Source organism: Simochromis diagramma, unplaced genomic scaffold, assembly GCF_900408965.1.
Source record: "Simochromis diagramma unplaced genomic scaffold, fSimDia1.1 OVJJ01000585.1, whole genome shotgun sequence".
NCBI lineage: Eukaryota > Metazoa > Chordata > Actinopteri > Cichliformes > Cichlidae > Simochromis > Simochromis diagramma.
Window position 1 is genome coordinate 5,606,954 of NW_024387398.1, and position 18,635 is coordinate 5,625,588.

Sequence of the window (18,635 nt, forward strand, 5' to 3'; positions counted from 1 at the left end):
TCAGCAGCACAGGAGCACCACAGGGAACTGTGCTGTCCCCTCTCCTCTTCACCCTGTACACCTCTGACTTCTGCTATAACTCTGAATTATGCCACATTCAGAAGTTTGCAGATGACACAGCCATCATGGGGTGTATCTGGGATGATCAGGAAGAGGAGTACAGAAGTCTGGTGAGGAACTTTGTCGCATGGAGTCACACAAAGCACCTGCAACTCAACACCTCAAAGACTAAGGAACTGGTTGTGGACTTCGGGAGGTCCAGAGAAGGTCCACTGCCGGTTCAGATAGAGGGGGAGGAGGTGGAGGTGGTCAACAAGTACAAGTACCTCGGGCTGTGGGTGGACAACAAACTGGACTGGTCATGCAACACAGAGCACCTGTATAAAAAAGCCCAAAGCCGACTGTACTTCCTCAGGAGGCTGAGGTCTTTTAACATCTGCAGGAAGCTCCTGAGGATGTTTTACCAGTCAGTGGTTGCTGGAGTACTTTTCTATGCTGTGGTGTGCTGGGGGAGCAGCACAGCAAAGAAGGACTCATCCAGGCTGGAGAAACTGATCAGGAAGGCTAGCTCTGTGGTCGGCATGAAGCTGGACACTCTGGTGACAGTGGCAGAGAAAAGGACACTAAAAAAAAACTGCTGGACATTATGAACAATGCTGGGCATCCTCTGCACACGGCCATTAACAACCAGAAGAGTCTGTTCAGTGACAGGTTGCTTCTCCCCAAGACAAGAACTAACAGACTTAAAAACTCCTTTGTCCCACACGCCATCAAACTGTTTAACTCCTCTCTGGAGGGGAGAGGGAGGGGAAACAGGAGGACAAAGGAGGGGGGAACAACTAAGCTGTAGTGCCTCTTCACCTCACTCTTAACCTACCTTTTGTGCAATACTTTTGTTAATAGTCAACGGTGCAATAGACTCCATACTTGAAATGTGCAATTCACTTGTATTTTTATTTTTATTCCTATTTATTCTATTTATCCCCTTCGTATATTTTATTTATATATGTCTCTGTATTTATATATGTGTGTGTGTGTGTGTGTGTGTGTGTGTGTGTATATATATAATATTCAGTAACTGTAACTTCTGTCGGTGCTGTGCTTTTGGAAACCGAATTTCCCAGAGGAACCCACCCGAGGGATTAATAAAGTTTTATCTTATCTTATCTTATCTTATCTTATCTTACATATAGCTATGGTCGACTTCTGATATGCTAGCATTGCCTGGTTGAGTTAGACGTCTTTACACATCTTGCTGTTTTACTGGTGGGTTACGAAACACCTCTGGCAGCATTACTACCACCTTCTGACTGGACTTGGGCTTTACGTATATTTTTAATGATGGAATATAAAAAAAAGTCACTGAATCTTAAATGTTTTCTGACGACTCACCTGCAGAGCCAGCAGCTTCTCACTGGGTTTAATATGCCGTTGGATCTCACATGCAACCGGCTGAATGACTTTGATCCCGTCTTCATAGAACACATAGAACATGTTGCCAATGCCGAGACCTGCGAGAGAGTAACAACAGCGCCGTTATATACGTGAAAAAGCTTATGAGACTGCACAGTATGAACATTTGGAACGGAAATAAGCATATAACATTGTTATCTACTCTCGAAGCATCAAATCACTTAATCCTTCTCATCACAGTTCAGTAACCCTATTACAGAAATTCAATTAACTCAGTTTAATGAATGCTATAGTGGAGCAGAAGCAGTCTAGACGTACCTTCTTCCCGCCACAAAATGTTTGCCACTGCAAGGAAGGAAAAAGAGGGAAGCACAGATGAAAATAAATGCAAGAATCAATAGTGTCCCTTTGTGAGAACTAACACCCAAATACTGACTCCTGTTGAGGCAAAGAGGAAAGCAGACCACATGAAAGTTTTATGGAAGCTGTCTGTCTGACACCAAGTGCAACAAACAATCGATGGAGCCCTCTGCTTGGAAATAATTTGATTCCAAACACTGGAAAATGGAGTGCAGGCAACAACAAGTACTGTAAAACAGCTTATGATTTTTGGATGCTGCAATCTTACGAAGAGAGAGGAAAAAAAAACTTAGACCTCAGATCATCATCCATCAATATGAGCGTTATGGGTAAGCTGCCTTAGACACCCATGAGTAGTCCACAGGTTTCAGGCTCAGATGATTATCATAAGTCATTAGGAAGGATTAATGTGCTGCTTCTTCAGTGGCATGAAACCTGTTTTGGCTGCTATAACAGGTAATTTCTCATTAAATTCACTTAGAAGTGACTAATGACATGAAATGTGGGATGAAAGCCACATAACACCCTGAATGTTCACTGGCGACCTAAGATACAGACTGACAGTGGGCTTTCAAAGCAGCCGCTGGATACTCTGAGAGAAAAGATGACATCATAAGACTAAATAGTGAGAAGAAAATCTAGAGCTATTATATACTTTCCATGTAAAGATAAGAGCAAATTCTTCCACTCAATCATTCTCATCCCCCAACCCGCCACCACCACTATCATCTCACACTGGCTTTTAACTGTGACCTTCTCTCATTGTTCATGTGTCCCCCAGTCTTCTCTCTGCTTCCATTCCATCTTCCATTTTCATGCATTTTCAGTCTACAAACCAATCTCCAGGCCAATTCACATCCGATTCTAATCTCGCCTCTATTGCAGTGCTCATTCCCGCAGCCTCTTGCTCAGGTGGACGGATGCAGAGAAAGAAAAGGGAGCTGAGACAAAGCCAACCAGACACCACTGTGCTGTTAGTCAGCCTTAATCTTTCAAAAGTGCTTTGTCAAGTCTTTCCTGTGCACTCTTGCATACCTTTTAGCTCATTAAAAGTTCCACAAAAGGAGCGGGGTGTATAGCGGGGTCTGGAGGATCGAGGAAGGAAGGAAGGCAAGGACAAAACAAAAAGGAAAACAATACAATTTATTTGAGATCTGCCAAAAATGGAAAATGGAAAAGAGGAGCTGAGATGAGATCTTGTGTGCCCCGGTCTTTTCCAATAGTCCACAGTATTGATGCTATTCATCACTTGGCAGAAACACTGTGGCTGTTCTGCGCATACAAGGAGCCCATACATCAACTTCATCATCCATATAACAAAACAAGCTGGCTGCCACTGTAGGCAGTGAGTTCACTCTTTCTGGCCGTAATAACTATGTTTCCACTGGGCTCCAAACATCGGGGACGCCACGCTCACCAGCCAGTCTGGCCTCCGCAGTTCCTACCCGTCAGCAAGGTTACATAAATTCAATTTGTTTACAAGAGCACGCTGCTGCGACAGTGGGCCAAACAGCCCGTGGTGTTCACCACAGTGGCATGGCAGAAGACAGTATAATACAGCTAAAGTAATTGGGTCACAGTAGATGCAAATGTATAATGAAATTCAGGATGACTGCCTTAGGTGTTCAGCTTTTTATTGCTCTTTCCAGGTATTCTTTACGAAGTTTCTTGGAAAAACTGACCCAAGACTTATGCTTTAATTATAAGCTCTACACACATACACCTTCTCAACAGTTTGGAAGTACAAATCCTGCTCGCTGCTCTAGCATTATATATTCAGAAAGTGAAAAAATAATGCTCGAGAAAACAGGCAGAAATATCATTCTTCCTCTTCTTTCTTTCATCATCTACACTGATACAAAAGTCTTTTGAGAACACTGATAGCATGCAGAGCAGGTACCCCACAAATCTGTGTAAAGCCAAAAAGATTTTTGCATGTGCCTGCCAACTCCCACTTGCAGTACATTGAGGCCTGGATCAAGATGCCTTAGGACTCTCTCCTTTGGCTCTTAGCCAAGCCCTGTAAACCTGGATATCAGCAGAAATTTGTCTTTAATGAACAGTGAACTAATGAACTAATACTACTTTTCAAATGCTCCTTTTTAAAAAAAAAAAAAAAAAAAAATGAATAGGTAAATGCATGGTTCTTTTACCTACAACCCCAAAATGTTCTCTTTTTAGAATTTTCTCTGTGCTGATTTTCAGAATTAGGTAGTTGATCAGTTTTCTTGTAGGTGTTTTCAAGAAAGACTATTTTCTTAATTTGCTCTACACAATGAGTGACGCTGCCCACAAGTGAACACTACAGTACTTTCAGCATGAATGTCTGTGAAGCTTCTCAGTCATCCAGGTCATCGTAGACGTTGAAGACGTTGAAGACGTTTCACCTCTCATCCAAGAAGCTTCTTCAGTTCAGAACTGAAGCTTCTTCTCGTATGAGAGGTGAAACGTCTTCAAGCAACTTGAAGTCCAGACGCTTTTCTTTCCAAGCTCCTTAGACTTTCAGCATGAATAAAAAAACATCGGTTTTGCCACACGAGATATCTGGTTTTTTGCCTAAATGTCTCTGATTTAAAGTGAAAAAAGCTCAGGAATTTACCTGAAACTTCGTTTAGAAGTCAATTATAAATCTAGGGAGGGAGTTCAGGAGGTAGAGCAAGTCATTTACTAATCAGAAGATTGGTGGTTTGATCCTTCGCCGTGCCAGTATGCATGCCAAATGTCCTTGGGTAAAATACTAAAACCAAGTTTCCCTCCGATCCATCTATTGGATTATTAATGTCAGATAGACAGCACAGATAAAATTCCCATCACAGAGAGAGAATGAGAGGACTGTTATTGTCTCATACTGCTGCAGTTTAAGTGAAAAAAAAAGAAAAACTCACAAAACTGCACACCATTACTGAGAACTGAGTAATTTCCAAAACGAATGCAACAACGCATGCCAAATATGTAACAATAAAGAAGAAAGTGTTCATCCACAACAAGGTGCTCATGGTAGTGACAGCCCAAAAGTATGTAAATATACACATAATATACAATATTAAATTGGATGGGATGTAATCCCAGATTTTTTTCCTTTACTTTCAAAGCACCAAAGAGTGAGTGCCATTTAGTTCCATTAAATAAAAGAGAAGGCAGATACCGCTGCAACTGGCAGCTCACACCATAGCTATCTGACTTTAGAGTGAACTGTCCCTTTAACCTCAGTTTATCAGACAACGCTCTGGGCGCAGGGTGGGAATCAAAAAACAGTTCGAGTTGAGACCCGCTTCCAAACTGTCCAATCTATCTCGACTGTATGCCCCCAGCTGCTTCTATCATCACTGGCACATTTTTCTGACAGATGAACATGTCAAACTGATGGAAGTGGAGCTTTGACACATGAGTCACACTGAGGCTTTTTTTCCCCCATACTCTGGTTCTAAATTGTGCTCAGACAAATAATTTAAAACTTTATGCTTATGCCGATCCCTACAGAAAACTAGTTAAATGCTTTCAAGTCAGCTTTCAGTATATACACGTTGGTCTTTCTACTGAGAGGTCTGACATCATTACCAATGTGCAGGCCCTTTAACACAATGAGAAGTACAGAGTATAATTTTTAGGGGGCAATTTTCATATCATGAGCCGTATGCTTTACAAAGAAAAGCCACAGCAGAAATCTTTATCCAGTTCTAGGAAATGAGAATTATAAAGCAATGCACCTTTGTGAGTCAAAGGTCAGAGAAAATGTCATGAAGCTGTAGCTCTCAGATGGTAAGCAGAGTATCTTTTTCCTGCGTGTTTTGCAAAATGTAAAAATGATGGTTGATACGGCTGAAGAAAAGTCATGAAGGGCCATTTTAAGCGCCAAGATATTTCATGTCTTATTTAAAGTGGCTATCAACTGATGGTGGCTCAGCTTCTCTGGCGTTAAAGTGAATACTGATGAAACAATATCATTTTCAGAGCCTTGTGCTTCTCACTTGGCTTCTTCTCTCTGCACTACAAACACTTATGAGTCACCTAGTGATCAAGTCCGACTTCATACAGAGAAAGTCTTTTAGCTTTTATATTTAACCCATCCATTCTACAGTCACGAAATTCTTCAGATTTCCTAACAGCTTTTTTTTTTTCTTCTTCCCCCGTTGCTTTTAGCAGCTCTGTGCTTCAACAGCAAGTTCCCAGCAGTACTATTTAAAGTCAGGTAGAGCGAGGAAGCTTTCAAAATAACAGGTCTGACAGCACTTGAATTAGAGCTGGGAGCCCATGGACGACCGAAGGCTGTATCATCTCTTTAGGATGAAAAGTATTCAAAATACTTAATCCCTGAGAGTTTTCAGAAAGGAGAAAAAAAAAAAAAAAACGAGTTACTGGAGAGCACTTCAAACATCCAAACTTGAAAAATAAAACTTGTTTTAACTGATTGTGCTTCATCACAAACACGGGCTGCTATGGGAGACATACACGGATGAATATCCGCTGTAGCAGTGCAGCCAATGTGATCCGTCTATAATTATGAACAAAAAAACCCCTTGTGGTTTCTTATTTTTATTACATCACTAAATGAATCATGCTCTATCACATTTACAATACTTTGCAAAGTCATGGCAACTAAATCCATTCAACCTTTCAGCCAGTTTAGTTCTACAAACCAGGTTTAATGTAATCACTATAATCATTCAAGTGTAAATAGATTTTAAGTGGTGTTCGTGTTGTGTCCTCTGCTGTTCATGATTTGTACTGATTATGATCATTATCCTCATGATTAGTATTATTACATTAGTATTCAAAAGAATCATCACAAATATTCATAAGCTGTCATGTTGTAGCTGGGGCTTAAAGGCGTTAAAACTTTCCACTGGATTTACGTTATTCATTTCGGAAAGCCTTCACCGTGAAACTCAGTCGACAGGCAGTAGGCTGCTGACACTGCAGATAGCGTCACTGCCTGGTTAGAGTTCCTTGTTGCTGACAGCGTGTCCAACGCTGTGTGAAAGCCTGCTGTGATGGGGAGGGACGCTACTGATGGAAACATGGACGCTAGTTTGGCTCGAGCTGATCTTCTGTGTTCAGAGGATATGAAGCAGACAGCACGGCGAACAGCATAGCATTAAAACAGCTTTGTGAAGACTTCGGTGTGCAGCGGTGGTTCTCATCTGTGTAGCGCCGAGGCCCAGGAGATTGTAGGGCTTTGTTCCAACCAATCACTTGAGCAGCAGATTTCACTGATTAGATCTTCCCCTTCGTCTGAAACTGTAAAATCAAGCAGTGGCGTGTTTGATCGGAACAAAAGCTTACAAACTGCAAGATATGATAAAATGGCCAAGAAAACGTGACAGAATAAAAACAGCAAGGTATGCAGACAAGTGTTGAGGGAGGAAAAAAGTGGCATAGAAGAGGACATAACATGGAGCAAAGACAACAGTCTAACATAATTATCGGTTTAATAACATTAAAAAAAAGTTATGGGGTTATTAAGAAATGCACATGACCAATGATCTCAGTTTTGAATTTACTTTGGACATGTCATCATTTTTTTTTCATGAATTTTTGCAGTGATAAATGTTTACCTACAGGTAGATATCAGCTATGGGGCTGTAAAAATGTCTAGTGTTCTTTTCATGGTGTATATCTGAAAGTTTAAGTTACTTTAAACAAGAATTTGTTGGAGGACCACACTGAGATCTAACATGGACGATCCTAAGACCTCATCACTCGATGGCTTAGATACAGACATCAGATGAGGACCAGCAGTAAGTGACTGTGCGAGAAGTTTTAATGGTCTATTGTTGGTCACATACCTCTCTGCTTATCTTGCAGATCAGCAGGTATCTGTAGTTATTAGTCTGTTTACTTGCACAAAATTTAAATAGCCTCTATGCCAACTGTGGTTTGCACCAACACAACATTACTATTGAGGTGGAACAGGAAAGGTTGCCTGATTATTTCTGCGTATTAAAAAGCTGATAAGCATCACAAATTGCTCTATTATGTCTGACATTAATGATTCAATCTAGATACTTAGCTGGTTGAAAAACACACAACACTAGTGGGATGAAGAACACAAGAATAAAGGGAGCTGTGGGTGTCACTTTGCAAAAAATTACCAAAATGCATTAAAATTTCTCATTCTGGAATACAAGTGCTCTAAGCAATAAACCTCAGCATAGCATCAACCTCAGAATCACATCACACCTCCTACAGTTGCACACAGTGAGTCACTATCTTTATTTTCACACATGTACAAAATTAGGAAAATTAGGTTGTGATAATTTCCACATGTGGGACATACTACGAAAAAGGCTCTGTGTGGTTTAGATGAGGACACTGTTACAATAGAGTTTAAAGGAAGAAAAACATGTGACACCCACTCACTAGTGGTGAATGTGCAGAACAATTAGATGCTCTGTTAAAACATCGAGACAGCCTGATATTACACTGACTTTGTAGCAGGGAGCTGGCAGGTTAATCACTGGCTCAGTGTTCAGTTTCACTGTGTTACCTGCACCTCCGCTGGTTGAGCCCTAGAAAAATTCATGGCTGCAGTGCTTGTGTGGAAATGGCTCAAGATACCCAACTGCCAATTGAAGAAATAAGCACAAAATGCCACCAGTGCGAAATAAACATGAAAACAGAGCCCTAAAAATCTCAAGACTGGAGAATATCCAGACTGATTCAGGCTGAAGACAGTCTGAATTTCTCCAAAACAATGTGTCTGTACCCTACAGGTGAAATAACTGTACCTTGTCTGCAGCTTTGCCACAAAATAATGATTTTAGGACTCAATAGGTGAATCATATCTGAGTGGAGATGTTTCGCTGCGGAAATGCTTAACTCACTTTTCAGCCCACTCGAATTTCAAGACTCTCTGTTCCTGCTGGAGTATTTAAAGGTCATACATTAATTAATGAACCTTTACAGTGAGTCACGAAGCAACGAGTACAGAGGAAAGAATATAAAGCAGAGAAAATATAGTAATAATAAATAGATACTGGAATTGTGAGTCAAAACCAGAGTAAAGAGAAAAATGGGGATGTACCTGACCTGCCAGAACATTAAAAGCCATCTTTCTCTTGAGCTGCCAAAATAGCTATGACCCTTTCAGGACCTCTGTGGGTGTCATGCACTATCTGGTACCATGGTACTTGCACCAGATCTTTTGGGTCCTGTGAATGTGGGAAATGGGACTGGTTAATGTCAGATGATTAGATGTTTTTACAGTTTGGTGAGGTGCTGCTCGGGAGGCTAATATCTGTGAGTAGTACGAGTCAAAGTTACATGAATGCCAGGAGCCGATGTTTTCCCAGCAGAACACTGCACTGTTATGAAATCATCAATGTTATTCACCTCATCTGCTCTTAACCATGCCACAAACAGCCATAGTGTTAAAACATGTGGCTTTAATGGGTTACCAGGGTGAGATATATATATAAAGTATCAAAAACGTAAATGTAATCATTGTGCTAACAGAGAGACAAGTGAAAAATGCATGTTGCAATTAAACACTAAACATATCTGACAAAATACGTTATCCTGTAAGTGAGCTTAAAATATTGTAACAGTAACAAACTTACTTGTAACTTTAATAAATTATATAAAATGAAAGATTCAGATACAAAAATATTTAATGGAGATTTTAAAAATTCCATCCACCTGTTAAACAGCTGCTTCTTTCTTTGCATTAAAAAAAAAACCTGAATGCTTCCTTTAGTTTCTTGTTTTTCTTAAATAGTCACATATTTTAGAGGGAGGCTATACACTAAGCACAGCCACCACAAAGTAAGACAGAAAAAAGGAAAGTCGGCACAAAAGGAAACAATTGTCTTGTTATAGTAAGCAAATATTTTCACTTGGCAAGGCAATGTAATGTGACTCATTTATTAACGGTAAAACGGCTGAAAGTGGCCACTTTCAAAGGGTCAAGGCTACAGTAGACAACTACTACCACCACGCTGTGTTGTATATGTTAATTATCTTTCTAATTAAAACTCGTCAAAAATAGTAGAACTTTAGCTGCATCAAACCACTGCTGAGCAGAGCAGCTACCTTGATTAACAACGTATGCATGCACAGAAAACAGCACACCAAGACCAAACCTCTGTTCAACATTCCCACCACACTATCCATTAGTTTAGTCACTGGAGCCAAGTGGATATCCAGATTTGGATTACTTTGTAATATTTTCTTGAGAAAGCCAAGATCATGTTTCCCATTTTTTTTTTAACTTTTCAATTTCATATTTATGAAGATATGACATGAATTGTCCAGTTTTGCTCCCAAAAATTCCTGGATCCAGATCGTGAATCACTCCAAAATCCACCTGCAACCTTTTAAGTAATTTCGCTAACAAATACACAGAGACACTGAATTAATCACATATACCCCTTGGTGGGCATAAAAATAAAGTTAATATGTGGCTTGCTTTAGACGATAACGATATGATCGGCCCTTGAAACGGTGCAAGGCAGATTTTCTCACAAGATTATTTCTAGTAATAACTGCATAATTAAAAGTTCTTTATTTGGTCCACGAGTGCACTTCAATGAAGGTAAAGAAGCAGTAACTCGGGCCACTAGATTCACTGTAGAGTATTGTAAGTCCCTGATATGAGGTATGAAGTGCAGCATAATGTGGAGACATAACAAAGTGGAGAGACCAAAGCAACAAACACTCGCTTTGAGTCTCGCAGATCCTCTGACACTGCAGAAATAATTGGCACATTGTGAAGGGCAGATATTTATGCCAGTTTAGCGGCAGACTGTCAGAGATGGATGGTGCTCTGCCTGCTGGTGACAGCTTCTGTTAAAGAGATCTCAGAATAGTGACTGCTCAGGTTTTCCCAAACAACAAAGTGCTTGGATAAATCTGAGAGAAAAACAATTCAGTGCTGCGCCTGTGAAGAGAAGGTTTTGACCTCCAAGCTCCTCTGGTGGATTCATCTAAAAAAGATCACTCATGCCTTGCTCATCAAATCATGTTTTTCAATTCATCTCCTGCTTAATACCTTATTCAGCCCTTTGACAACTGCCTTAGTTAGTTATTCAGCTCTCCTCTCTCTTTTATTGAAGTGTTTGAATGAGAAGCCCAAGGCGGGTCATAAACAATGATTCCACAGAAAGAGATCATTACTTTCCACAAAAGTAATGTGGAAGGTTTCTAAAACATTTCCAAATGTAATCTCAACGTGTCATTTAAATCTCTGTCTGTTTCAGATCAATGCTGGTGGATCAAGGGTAGTCTGCTGCCACAACATGCCCACAAGCATCTCATCCTGTGTAGGATCAGAGTATTGAGCTTTTGCTTGAAAGCGTCCTTGATTCTGGCACTTGAGGCAAATGTCGTCTGTTTTAATAATGTGCATATGTTGTCCCTGAGCATAAACACAATTAAGTCAGTACTTATGAGCATCGAAAAGTTAGAAAACCAGAAGTACTACAATTATATGTGAAAAAGTATTTTTATTTAGGGGTGTTTAAGTATTGTATGTAAATGATTCACAGTGTTTGCAGTTGGTTGTCCAATTTTTGATTAGTGAAAAATATGAATTATTACACACATATAGCAGGTGTTCCAAAACTTTTAATGCACATCTTCAGCTAACAGAGCCCAGCTGTTATTAAATTCAGAGTCGGCGCCAGAGCCTAAAGATATGCTTTAAAAGGGTGAAAGGCTCGTCTTACTTTATTGTTTCATTTACAAAAAAAAAAAAATCTGCAATCACATAATTCTATAAGTCACAAAACAGAGACTTTAAACTAACAACACAGTGGGAAATTTGGATATTCCCAAAGTCCACACATGAATAAATAGCCCCACTACACAATGTGACAGTTGGCGTTGCAGGATCTCCATTTGTTTAGCACTTTTCAAGTGAAATCATCCTTCCAAGCTAGCAGTACAAGCTAATGGATGAGCTCTTTTTAGTAACGATGAAACATGAGCGAGTAGTTTCTGAAGTCTGACTTGCATTCTTAAGGATATCCTCTCCAAAATCATCAGGGCAGAAGTAAATCTCCATCAGTAGGATCAGTGTCCTTACTCAGAGCAGTTAACTGTATCACTGCAGAAACACTAAGTTACTATGAACTGGATAATTAACTTGTTTCTGCAATGCGATCTTCCATTACCAAATAAAATATGACTGAATGTCCTGCTCAAGACAGCACAAACTGATCTGGATCCAGAGACACCATTTATACACGGTATGGAGGGAATTTTCTATCTTGGCTTTGGCTTCCAGTATACTGTTTCATGCTTGTGTAGAATCACCGGTGAAGTTTTCCTCCCCATATCAAGAAGGCACTCAAAGTTTTTAACACTGCCTTCGGGTCTGCAATGTCTTCACCATGAAGCAGTCAGTGAATCTGTTTCTTACCTGCCAACGTCATTCTCTTTGTACAGTGAACTCTGATAACAGAGCAGTTAAAAGAGCCAACAATGAGTACATTTTATTAGAAATGACCATACTTCAAAGGTTATAGTTGTAATTCATTTGATAAATACATCAAAAAATGAAACACAAACTACTTGCTTTTACTGTATTCAGACTACTTGTGCTTACTGACGTGTATGTCACCTCTGAAAACATATAATAAAGTCTACTTAAAATGAGAATAATTTGTGGCCTTTAAGAAATCCTCATCCTCGGTCTGTAAAAAAGTTGAGTTGTAAGTTTACTTTGTATATTTATGGATAGGCATTATTTTAAATGGCTTTAGGGATTTGAGAATGACTAAACCTGTATGCAAATTTAAATCACAGTAAGAATTAGGATTGGTTTTGTACAGAATACTTCTTCAGTAGTTATAAAATTTCCCTTTATATTTGTCCCCATAGTGTCTCCCTGAAACTATCTTATGAAACCAGATGCTGTTTTTTGGATGGGTAATAACTGCCAATGACTTTAGAGAGCCTCTCTGGCCCAACATGATATCACATGGAGCTAATCTAGATTCACACTCCAAATGTACTACAGCATGTGGGTTTAAATGAGGAAAAAACTGAAAAGACTGTGATTTATGTGGCATAGGTGGGTGGCACAGATGGTCATTAATCATAACTTTATCTAAACAGTCTAAAATTACTTATTATTACAAACAGCTGCTGCAATTGAAAAGTAGTGAAAAGTTTGTGGCAGGTCCTTTTGCTAATAGAGAGACTGGCAGGCTGCTGATGAAGATCAAGGTGGAGAATAAGCTCAGACTCAGAAGACAATGTGACAGACCAAAAGATCTTTGAGACGAAAAGATAAAAGGGGTGAACAGGTAAAGTCTAACCAACTTGTCTAATTGCCAGTGTCTCTGCTGGCTGGAAATGAAGGGGAAAGAATCAAACTGTGTTGCCTAAGGTGGAAAGTTCCATGCTTAAGAAGAAAAGGGTGACCATGCTCTTGTAAAACGGAGACAGAGATTAAATACTGGATGGCTGAGAAGGACACCGTCAAATGAAAAATTTAAAGTTTCCACCAAACTCTACATGGAAAAACTAAGCAGACCCTTGCTGCTTCTATAGGAATTAAGAGACTGATGCTGCTACTGATTTACTGATCATTAGTAACTGTGACCACCTTTATAAAACTGCAAGTTTTGTTACTTTGTTGGACTGGCGCATTCAGTTGTGTTTTAAAGGTCAGAGGAAGCAATCCTTAAAAAAATAGGCATTTTAAATTTAAAGTTAATGACAAAACAATTAGAAAAAGATTCTTCTCTGTAAAAAGAAAGTGGCAGGTTGGAAAAGTAGCATCTGAACAAACTCATAATTTCTGAAACAATGTCCTTTAGATGGACAAGACCAAAGTAGAGATATCCGGCCATAATGCACAGACACACCAACACCATAGCAACACTTCATATCAACTGTCAACATGGTGGTGGTGGAAGTATGATGATTTGAGCCAAAGGACCCTGCAGACATGAACTAGTCTGCATACCAAAGTATTCTGTTATTCAAAAGGGATACCCGTCTGTCTGACAAAACAGGAACTATTTTCTGGGAACTATTTCTGACAGCTGTCAAGCAGTTCCTTAGCTACATCGATTAATAATAGAGAATTAATAGTGTATCAAAGTACTATATGCTTACTGTCTAATCTAATAGCTACACAAATGTAAAATAGTATCAACCTGTATGGGTTAATAGACAAATATATGCTAAATAACTTCAACATGAAGCCTGTCAACTGAGCACGTAAGCATGAAGTGGGACTGAGAACTGCACACGTACCGCCGTTTACACACACATTAGAAGTAAAATAGACAACCCTGCATGCTCCAAGCATGAATACTGGGATTATCTGTTTGCACTAATCATTATAAAGCCGCGGTAAATCAATGATGATATTTTTTAAATAACAGCTGCTTGACAAACATTTCAATATTTACTCAGACAATTTCTCAGGTAAAACCAGGTGCAGTGTACAACAACACTAGCTAAACCTGATTAAATTTGTTGTGTTAAAGTACAAGTACATTGTAGATTACAATACACATGAGCATCTTAGACTCCTCGGTGTCTGTGTTCTGGCCTTAAACACTGATGTATTGACAACAGCTGGTAGCTTTCCTCTGAAATATCACCCGTGGCAGCCTCTGATTGGAGAGCCCAATAGGAATATCTGTCCATCTGCAGAGGCTAATCAAATACCAAGATAATGCAAATGACAACAGGGGGTCAAAACTCAAACCTGCAACCCCCTCACAGATTTAATGAGTTTTGTGTTTGTCTCATCTTTTTACACAGCTGCACAGACACAAACAAGTCTGAACTTATATTAGTCAGCCTTTCTCCTCTATGCTCAGATATTAAATTATCTGAACATAGGGACGAATTCATTTATTATTTCTTAACAGGCTGCACGTGAAACATTAAATATAATATTTTTTTTTCTGTTTTACATGCATATATCTTACATTTGTTGTATCAGTGTATTCTCTTTTCTTGAGTTAGTTAATTTCAGTATGCGGCTGTTTTAAAAACACATTTTAAATCTGTTTAATTAGTCAACACCTTACACGCCTTTTCCCTCAAGCCAGGAAAACCTTTAGATGGAGTGGAAACAGCTTAATAGTTTACTTTGTTTTCCACAAACACACACACAAACACACAGTTGTCAGCTGTAAAGCACCGTGTGATGGATCTGCGTTAAAAGCACTTTAGGAATAAATCTGACTTGACATGACCTCGTGTGACCATTAAACTAATTACACTTGTAAAGCTAAAGAATCCAATACCTCTTTGTCTTTCCCTTATACCAGACTACTTGTGTTTTCTATGTGAAGAAGACAGCGTTTTATCTACAGTGTAACTTGATGAATGATGTCTGGTTTTGATTGGTCTGCTGTATTAAGTTATGAATGGAGGAATTACCAAGATCATAGTTTATTATTGTTTCATGCATAATTCTCATGATCAGCGCGTATATATTGTCCAGTTTGCACATGCCTGTATCGTTAACCTCTTGGATCTAACCCTGAATAATGCATGAAGGTTAGTTTCCATAATTGTCACTTTTCACACAGAAGGAAATAATCAGCTTCAGATGTATTTCCACTAGTATGCAATTTAGGCGAGGGAGCTCTCTTTATAGTTTCCATATGAAGCAACAAAGAACATCTCCTTGCTACCAGTAAATCCACCGGACTATTAACTGCACTATTCTTACACTATTCTTACACTATTCTTTTGACTGTCAGATTTAAAATTGATTCATATCTGATCCTGCTGCATAAGACAGTTGCATGCCCACTGGTCAGGTAAGGAAAAAAAAAAAAAAGATGTGTCTTATCGCGATGTTTGTCCCTATGCAAAAAGAACCATCAAAAGCTGTTGTTGCTAAGAAAGCTGAGGTGATGTTTTAGTGTCGAACAGTCTGTATTTAATTATTTTTATTTAATGTTTTTATATTAATTGAGTTGATTTAATTTTTTTGCAAAGATTTGTTGGCTTGACAACCTCAGCACGACTAACAAAAAATCGGCTGGAATAAACTGTTAAACCATTAGTCATGTGAATGTGCCAGTGTTCATCACATTAGGGCCACTCAGAGAGCTTGCTTGTATTTTTATATTTGACATCATTTGTCCCCACAGTAGTGTTCTCACAGATATTAAGGTAAAACTACTACACACACACACTTTTAAATAAGAACTGGTGGATTTTTAGGGTTTTTACAGCTCATTGCAGCTTTTATAATGATGATATTTAACCTTTGTTTCATAAGCATTGTTGCTTAACAATTTTTGGTGTGCTGACTACAATGCAAATACAATCAATAAAGTCTATCCCATAAACCTAACTTGGCCATACATGTAAAATAACTTAAACAAAAGGTACAAATGATATTAAAGGGGAGTTATATTAGAGTTGATGCCAATTAGACACAATTTTCAGCTTCTGAAATATCAACTCTTTGATATCCAAGATTTCAAAGCAACGTTAGACAACTTTCACATCTCTGCAGAAACTAAATCACCTGTGATCAAAACTGGAGCTACAACTGTCCAAAAAGAGAAAAAAAGAAGCACAAAGATAATAATTTAATATAGTATGGCAATCAGTCTGGAAAATAATGGCTGCATATACTCCATAAAGCACACCATGGTGACAAAGGGAAGAGAAGCTATCAAGATGAATTTAACTAACAGGATTATGATAGGCTGTTAAAGACAAAAGGGTTGAAAAAAAATCCAGTTTTACAGGTGATCTTTGAAGTTTTTGTAAGATAGTTACTTTATTTTAATGATCCTATAGTTTGCATGCATGAGGGATTTTTCTGACTTGACATGTTTCAACTGTTCTAATTACATCTGTAAGGCTGAATACCTACTATCAAGTGTTTTCTATACATTCACAGTAATTCTGTCTTACAGTGTACATTTGTAGAATTGCCACCCCAGGATTGTATGCCTCTGTCAACTGAAGGCAAAGTTTACATCCTACCATTACTGCGTTTTGGTGTTGAATAATAGCAAGAAAAGTATTTTTTCAGAAGTTCCTGAGAGATCACATTCAGAAGAACAGAAAGGACTTACAATAAGCTCAGTCTTTAAACTTGAAAATCAACTCAGTTCATCCTTCAGTCGCAAGTTTCTCAATATCCGGCCTGCAGGCATGTGACAACACTTTGTAACTTCCCATATGGAAAAGATATATATAAATCTTATAAAGTTTGTATCTGTCTTGTGTGAAACTTGTATGAAAAGCATACAAGAGTGAAAACAGATATAAGATCCCTTGAAAAATTATATAATGAAACTTGTATGTTTTGGATACTTACTAAAACAATATATGAAAGTAATGAGAAAGTGGCCACTTTCATGAGTAAATCATATAAGTTTTTACTATTTCTTTTCCATATGGGTTGTAACAAGACCAAGACAAAAAGCACAAGGAACAAGTAGGTCCATAGGTTCAAGTTCCATTTTTTTTCTTGCAGTCTGTGGTGTCAATAATACAATATTTGCAGGACAATGGGATGGATGGATAATTGCCAATGAGGGAAAATGCTACCTGCTGCCATACTGGATGCTAGTGCAAAGAAATAAAAACCTATTAAAACAAATGAATGACTCCCTCCATTGTAATGGCTGTATAGACCCTACATAATAGGCGGACATAAAACAAGAGGTTACTCTGAAGCCTCAGCTTGGCGTTTTCCCCATTGCCATCATTTTGTTTTCATACCAGACATGACAAGCAGGGAGTAGACCTGCCTGAGAATTCGAGAGATTTGCAGCACTTAGAATGCCATAATAGGACCATGACTGACAAAATAAGCATCATGTTAGATTTAATAACACTTGTAAATAGCCACCGAGCCCATAAACCTATTAGGAAAGTGTTTCCTGACGTCAGAATAGAAAAGGTAACAAATAGCTGAGTTCCAGCAAAACTTTACAGGTAAAAGCCACCAGTCTAAACTAGACAAGTTTTACAAACAGAAAGAGCATCTTCTTTTTAATATATTTAAAAAAAAAAAATCTTCTCTAGTTGTAAAAACAGGTTTGGTTATATAGAAGTGACACTTAGCAAAGATGCAGGTTTAAGGCTATTCTTTGTGGTCTTTGACTAAATAAATAGACCATTAATATGCTGAAATCACTGATATCAATAGAATGACATTTGTGTATTTGCCACACCTTAAGTGCCAATGAAAATTGACAATCATGCATTTTAAAGTTCCCTTGTGAATTTTAATTGGGTGTCCCCTTATGTGTGAAATGGATGTGTATTTGTTTTAGAAATAGAGGTTTGTGTTTGTGGAATGAAGGCTTTGTGAGCTGACACCTCACATTAGCCTCAGGCTCATAGAGGCAGCCAGTTCAGGAAAAATAGACAGTCAGCTTCTATTTGCTCACTTAACTGGTATCTGAATAAAGGGGACAATCTCATGGGAAAAGCAGAACAGGTCAAGAATGCAGTCTTCAGATATCCAAGACAGACAACAGCATGTGTAGTAAAGTCTGTCTTTTCCTGTCTTTCTCTTTCGTAATGTAGTAGTGCAACCTTGTCTGCCTGTCAGCTGACATCCCTTTGAACTCACTCCAAAAGGGTCTGCTATATCTAACTCATAGCACCATTTTGCCCGCGGTAGAGCTTCAAAGGCTTCAAAGCATAGGAGTGACTTCTGACCTCACCAAGTATGATCCTCTGATGCGTGACAGGCGGGGCGGAGGAAGTGTCGTACTGTAGGGATCGCATCTAAAGGCACCGGGTCTGGCAGGTGACGGTGTGGGACAGTTTGTGCGTGATGTGTGACCGGATTGCAAAGTTGAAGCGTGTGTTGTTTGGGAACTCTAATTACCCACAGGAAAATACAACACACTAACAACTGGTCATAGACACCAAAGACAGATTTTGACATTTCTAAGAAGGTCAAC

At 38.9% G+C, this 18,635-nt stretch overlaps 1 protein-coding gene across 3 annotated transcripts in view; it reads right to left on the reverse strand.

The window, feature by feature from the left end:
* fstl5 (follistatin-like 5) overlaps positions 1-18,635 on the reverse strand; it is a 198,425-nt gene that overhangs the window by 24,237 nt on the left and 155,553 nt on the right. For all 3 annotated transcript variants that reach the window (XM_040010097.1, XM_040010096.1, XM_040010095.1), the window contains 2 exons: positions 1,732-1,758; positions 1,393-1,511 (listed from right to left, as the gene is read on the reverse strand). In XM_040010097.1, the coding sequence (XP_039866031.1) occupies positions 1,393-1,511; positions 1,732-1,758 (146 nt within the window). The remainder of the gene's footprint in view (positions 1-1,392; positions 1,512-1,731; positions 1,759-18,635) is intronic.